General features: G+C 46.1%; 1 protein-coding gene across 1 annotated transcript in view; it reads right to left on the bottom strand.

Annotated features, from left to right (window-relative positions):
- Nucleotides 1–825: 825 nt before the first annotated feature.
- CAPN9 (calpain 9) overlaps nucleotides 826–6000 on the bottom strand; it is a 40596-nt gene continuing 35421 nt past the window's right edge. Inside the window, exons 19-20 of the mRNA XM_047703489.1 lie at nucleotides 5574–5638; nucleotides 826–2595 (exon numbers count right to left, since the gene is read on the bottom strand). Coding sequence (XP_047559445.1) covers nucleotides 2569–2595; nucleotides 5574–5638 — 92 coding nt within the window. The 3' untranslated portion in view covers nucleotides 826–2568. The remainder of the gene's footprint in view (nucleotides 2596–5573; nucleotides 5639–6000) is intronic.

Genomic DNA, 6000 nt, shown 5'->3' with positions numbered 1-6000 from the left:
GAAGTGGGGTATTGAGGTAACTGTTAAGCTATTTCTTTCAATTCTATGCATTTTTGCTTCATAAATTTTGAGTCTCTACTACTAGATAGTATTACATTTTATAATTGTTATATCTTCCTAATGTATTTACCCTTTATCATCCTGTAATGATCCTTCTTGTCTTTAATGATATTTTTTATCTGGAAGTTAACTTTTTTTTTTAAAAGATTTTATTTATTTATTTGACAGAGAGAAAGAGATCACAAGTAGGCAGAGAGGCAGGCAGAGAGAGAGGGGGAAGCAGGCTTCCTGCTAAGCAGAGAGCCTGATGCGGGGCTCGATCTCAGGATCCTGAGATCATGACCTGAGCCAAAGGCAGAGGCTTAACCCACTGAGCCACCCAGGTGCCCCTGGAAGTTAACTTTTTTGATAGTAACATAACCACTCTGGCTCACTTATTGCTACATTGGCATAGCATACCATTTTCATCATTTTATTTTCCACCTATTTTTGTCTTTCTGGGTGAAGTGTGTTTCATGTAGATGATAGCCATTGAGTCTTGCTTTTTAAATCCATTCTGATAATCACTGCCCTTTGGTTATAGTGTTTATCCATTTATATTTAATGTAATTATTGAGGTGGTTGGATTTAGGTCTACCATTTTGTTTTCTCTGTCTCATTTTGAAAATGTGTTCCCCCTTTATGGCTTTTGCGCTAAACAACTCTTTCTAGGTATACCATTTTGATTCCTCTGTTGCTTTACTGCATTTTTGTCATTTTCTTAGAGGTTGTTTTACAGATTGCAATATGCATATTAACTTATACTGTCTACTTCAGATTAATACTTGCTTAATTTCAGTAAAATATAGTAATATTGCTTCAATGTATCTCAATTTCTTCCCTTTCCTTTGTGCTATTATTATTATATATCGCTACATACATTACAAACCTAAGAAAACAGTGTTATAATTATTGCTTTGTATAATCTTATGTCTCTTAACAAAATTAGAAGAGAAAAAACATTTATCATCTTTTATATTCACCCACAGATACCATTTGTAGTGCTGTTCATTTCTTGCAAATTCAAATTATTATCTGGTGAGACCAACAGATCAGGAGACAATTGCTATTGAAAAGGTCACTTGTTATATTCACCAATCCCAAAAGAAGGGGAAGGGCATGTCATGCAGGGCCACACAGAGAGGCAGCAGGGTTGATCAGGAAGCAGAGGGAGCAAGGAGAAAAATGTGGGCAAGAGTCTTTATTGTGGTTTTCCTGGGAAGGGATGGGTAAGGCAGGGTAAGCACTCTGAGGGTTGCCTAGTTTGAATAATTTCAGCAGCTCTGGGCCAGGGAAGTGTCCCTAGTTGTCTGGAACCTGGCCCTGCAGTGATTAGGGCAGGTGGATAGTGGTGTGGAGTGTGAAAGTCCCCTGGAGGAGGTGGTTGGGGTGTGGGCTCTGTATTGGTTAGCTTGTATGTGGAAGGCACACTATCTCTGGGAATTTACTAGCTCTGGGAAGGGCAGTCCCTCCGGGGTCAGCCAGACCTCAAGATGTCAAGTATCAAGGACAGGAACTAGGAAACATTGTTATTGCACGATGCTGCTATTGCTGTGTGAGTTCAGGGAAGCGCAGGGAAGTGGGAAGAGATCATGTTGCCCTAGCATCTTCAGCCAGGGGAGAGGGATCTGATGAAGGTTCACTTCTAACTTGATCTTCATCCCAACCATTGTCTCCCCTCCTCTCTCCGCATGCCCCTCCATTCCACCTCACCTGCCACAAGTATATAAATAAGAAAACAAGACTTAGCATTTATCGAGGCAATATCATGTTATTTCCCATTATCCCAATTTGGGGGGAATTTCCTATTCAGTGTCAGGGAGCTAAAACAAGGCTTCTCCGCTCTGCTCTTCCCCATCATGGTAGACGTGAATGCAATCCAGTCTGACCTAAATCTGGACTACGGAGAAGAAGGAACATTGCACCTGGCTTTTCTGACCCAAACTCTAGACACAAAGGATGTCTGGATTGGACAGAGACTGTCCTAGTTAACATTCCATTCTTGCAAGTAATCATCCAGAATTCCCTGGGGATCCCCCCGCCGCCCCGATAAGGAAACACACCTAGGATGAAGAAAAGGCGTAATCATGACATCACACCTTTCTATTCTCATCTCAGGCCCCAACACATCTACAAAAACATTGTCCTTTGTCCTGTCTAGGATGTTGGAGTATAATGATTGACACTCCACTGAAGCCGGGGTTCTGTGCACTGACTTACACTCTGGATAATCAGTACTGGGAAGAGGTGGGAAGGAGTGCGGGGAGAAGTTGCTAACGACGCCTGAACCTGAGCGTAAGGCACAGGGGGTGGCATCAGCCCGTCTTAGGGCAGTGATTGTACAAAGAAGTAGCATAAAATCAGAGATCACAGCTGAGTCCATTTCATTCTTCCAAGATCAGGATGGTGGGGCAGGGGGAGGAGAAGGTTGGATAATGGGAGGGGAGCGCTACACCAAGAAACCTTCTGAAGTTCACGGTCGAAAAGTCAAGACCCAGCTGGACAGACTGCATTCTTGCCAGGGGAGCCTCAGATGTTCATTGTCAAGCTGATAAACTGGGAACGAGAAGACAGAGAGAGGAAGTGAGAGTTGGTTCCCCTACCAGCCTGGTTTGTTTACGTCACAGCAGCTCCGCCATATGATCATCCTGCCTGCGAATATGGACTCGTTCTTCAACATGAAATATTAAAAAAAAAAAAAGAATTCCCAGTGCTTTCAGTTTTCCAGAGGTCCTGAGATCTTTCTGAGTTAGCTCAAGAGCAGATGGTGAGAGAGAGAGAGAAATGTGCTTTCTCCCTGGCAAAGAAGAGAGCCTTCCTGAGGCTCCTAAAGCAGGGCGATAAGAAACGCCTCTTCTCTTTGTCGAGGGGTCCCCTGATGGGGAGGGCAGAGGGGCTCCATCAGGAAGAGGCTGCGGGCTTAGCACCCGGGGCTCTTTACAAGTGAACTAGTGAAGTTGCATGTGGTTCCTTTTCTATCCTGAGGACATCCTGCCCCTGCTTTCTTATCACAACATAGTCATGGGAGAACATGATTCTGTGGGATGGTTTCTTCTCTCCTCTGTGCCCCACTTCCTAGACACGGTGTATGCCAAGGCCAGGGTCAGGGAAGGCAGCTGGGTAGAGGAAGATCCATAAGCTCTTTAGGCAAAAATAACTGTAGGAGGGGCAAGGATCCGATTGCTAACGGATGGATGGGAGGGGCCTCTTGAACTTGGCCGCAAGCTGCACTCCTTGGGAATTTTAAAAAATATCACTGTTTGGGTCCCACCACAGAGATTTGGACTTAATTGGTCTGGGTCATGGCCAGGCCGCTGGGGTTTTTAAATCTCCCCAGGTGATCCTATCGTTCGGTCAGAGTTGAGGATGACAGGCTTGAAGGGAGAGAGAGGGAGAAGGCTCAAAGATTTTTCCTGTTGTCTTGGAGATGGACAACTATGGGCTGGGGCAGGAAAGCACATAGCACATGACTTGGGTCTGTTGAGGGGAGGGTAGAGAGTAGAGAGAGCCTGTCCCAGCCCCCGCACCTGTGGATGCTTGGTTTGGAAGTGATACCTTGACTCTGAGGCAATGGAAAGCTTCCTCCATGCTTCTGGTCCTTTGAAGCCTTTGGCCAGAGGGTGTTGACTACCAAACCTGCCTGCTCTAGCCCTGCACTCTGGATAGGTGGTAACGGTCCTTTCTTCATGCTTAATAGTGGCCAAATGTTGACGTCATTGAGAAATCTGGGTCTGGAGGTCCCTCTTATTTTCAGAAAGGGCCAGTTTGAGTATGCACATCTTTCTTTGGAACCCCCCAGGTTTTCTATATGGTTGTCTGTCAGAGGAGTTAATTTATTGAGTGTATAGTGTGCACTGAAGTGTAGAGAAAATACTAGAAAAGGAAAATGCCCAGTTTCTGTCCTCAGGGAAATTACAGTATGTCCAGGGATCTGAGATCCACCCATGAGAACATTGGAAATGAACCGACACAATAAATTATATGATATTTTTAGAAACCAAACTTTTGGTGTAAGATTAAGGCCTCGATCTCTCTGCAGATGGGGAAACTGAGGCACAGAGCAGCTGAATTGAACAAAATCAAAGCACAGAGGGGAAGTTCTATCCCATTTGATACACACTGTCACCCACCGCTTTGTCTTTTTTTTTTTTTTTAAAGATTTTTATTTATTTGTCAGAGAGAGAGGGAGAGAGAGCAAGCACAGGCAGACAGAATGGCAGGCAGAGGCAGAGGGAGAAGCAGGCTCCTGCTGAGCAAGGAGCCGGATGCGGGACTCGATCCCAGGGCGCTGGAATCATGACCTGAGCCGAAGGCAGCTGCTTAACCAACTGAGCCACCCAGGCGTCCCCACCGCTTTGTCTTGATAGTCAATAAAGCAGAACCCAAATCCAAAATTGCTACTGGGCTTGGAAATGAGACAGTGTCTGCAGTGCGGATGTTGAAGAGGGTGGGTGGGAGAAGAGCTCAGAGATGTGACGGAGACTCGAGTTGCTACTGTTGGGTCCAAGGGAAGACAGAGCTGAACAGGAGGACACAGGGAGAGAAAGGGGGGAAATGGGCAACAGAAATCACAGTAACTGGCGAAGGGAGGTGGCCCCTAGTCCCCTCCCTGCCTTTGGGCAGAAGAGTATCTAAGCAGCGTTCTCCGACTTTAGTATGTGTAGGAATCACTGGGGATCCTCCTAAAATGAAATCTGGCTCAGCAGGTTTGGGGTGGGGCTTGGTATTCTGCATTTCTTGTTTGTGTGATTTTTTAATTGTCTTTATTGACATATAACTGACAGATCACTGTGTAAATGTGTATAATGTGTTGACTTGATACATTTATATGTTGCAATGCGATTAGCTAACATTTTTTTCAGGTCACATGATTATCATTTATGTTTTCGTGGCTAGAACAATTAAGATGTAGTCTCTTAGCAGCTCTGAAGTTTGTAGTAGTCTTGTGGACTGTAATCACCACGTGGCACGCTGCATTTCTAACAGCTCGCCTAGGTGATGCCCACACCGCTGGTCAGCGGACCACACTCTGGGCAGGCAGAGAGGAGGGTCCAGCCCTGGGATGCCTCTTTCAAGCCTCTGAAACTCTGATCCGTGCTCTTCCCTCCATCACTTTTGCTGTCGTTAGCCCTGTAACTGGTAAAAGTTGTGTCTTTCTCAGGGTTTTTGAGAATCATGAGACCTACAGGACAACATGAGCAAGGAGAGTGAGCAAATCGGAAGCTAGAAGGCAGGCAGGCTGAGGAACCCAGATGGCAGAAGGAAGAGAAGAAGAACGCAGCGTTTGCTTGCTCACTCTGTTCCAGGTGATTAATCGTTTTATGCCTCAGTTTCCACTTCTGCCAAATGGGGGTTCTGTTCATTCTTAGCTCACAGGACCATTGTAACGATTGCATTGGCTGCTAACCGACTAGTACCTAAAAATATTAGGAGTTTCATTGTTGTTACTACCTGCCAAGGTCAAGTGTGACCTTCACAGGCATTCAGGAAACATTCATAGGGCGGAGCTCTGACTAGCCCCGGCTGGATCCTACCTCGTTTATGTTGAGACAAATGAACTCCTTGTCCTCGTTCATGGTACTGAGAGCCTGGAACACCCCTGATGGGAGAGACACAAGAAAAGCATCACTGTGGGGACAGTTCCTTCGACAGGTTTCTTTCTTTCCTAGTGACCTTGGGGCCCTGCAGGGCAGCCTGTGGAGGAGCTGCTCCATCTGGTGGTAAGCAGGGATCTTCTAGAATGGCAGGCCAGACTCAGGCCGGCTACAGGGGAATTTCTGTCGCACGATGGGGGCTCTTGAATTCTTGGGAGGGCAGAGCTGGTGGCCTTAGTATTGGGTGACATGTGCTGTCCTCTCCAACATGCCAGTCAGCTAGCTCCTGGGCCCCAAACATCACGCTTGTGCTAACTTTTTGGGGAGTTACAGATGCCTTGTGATTCACGGGCCTTCTCCCCGGAGG

Source organism: Lutra lutra, chromosome 14 (genome assembly GCF_902655055.1).
Source record: "Lutra lutra chromosome 14, mLutLut1.2, whole genome shotgun sequence".
Taxonomy (NCBI): domain Eukaryota; kingdom Metazoa; phylum Chordata; class Mammalia; order Carnivora; family Mustelidae; genus Lutra; species Lutra lutra.
This window is presented reverse-complemented; position numbering and strand designations above follow the sequence as displayed.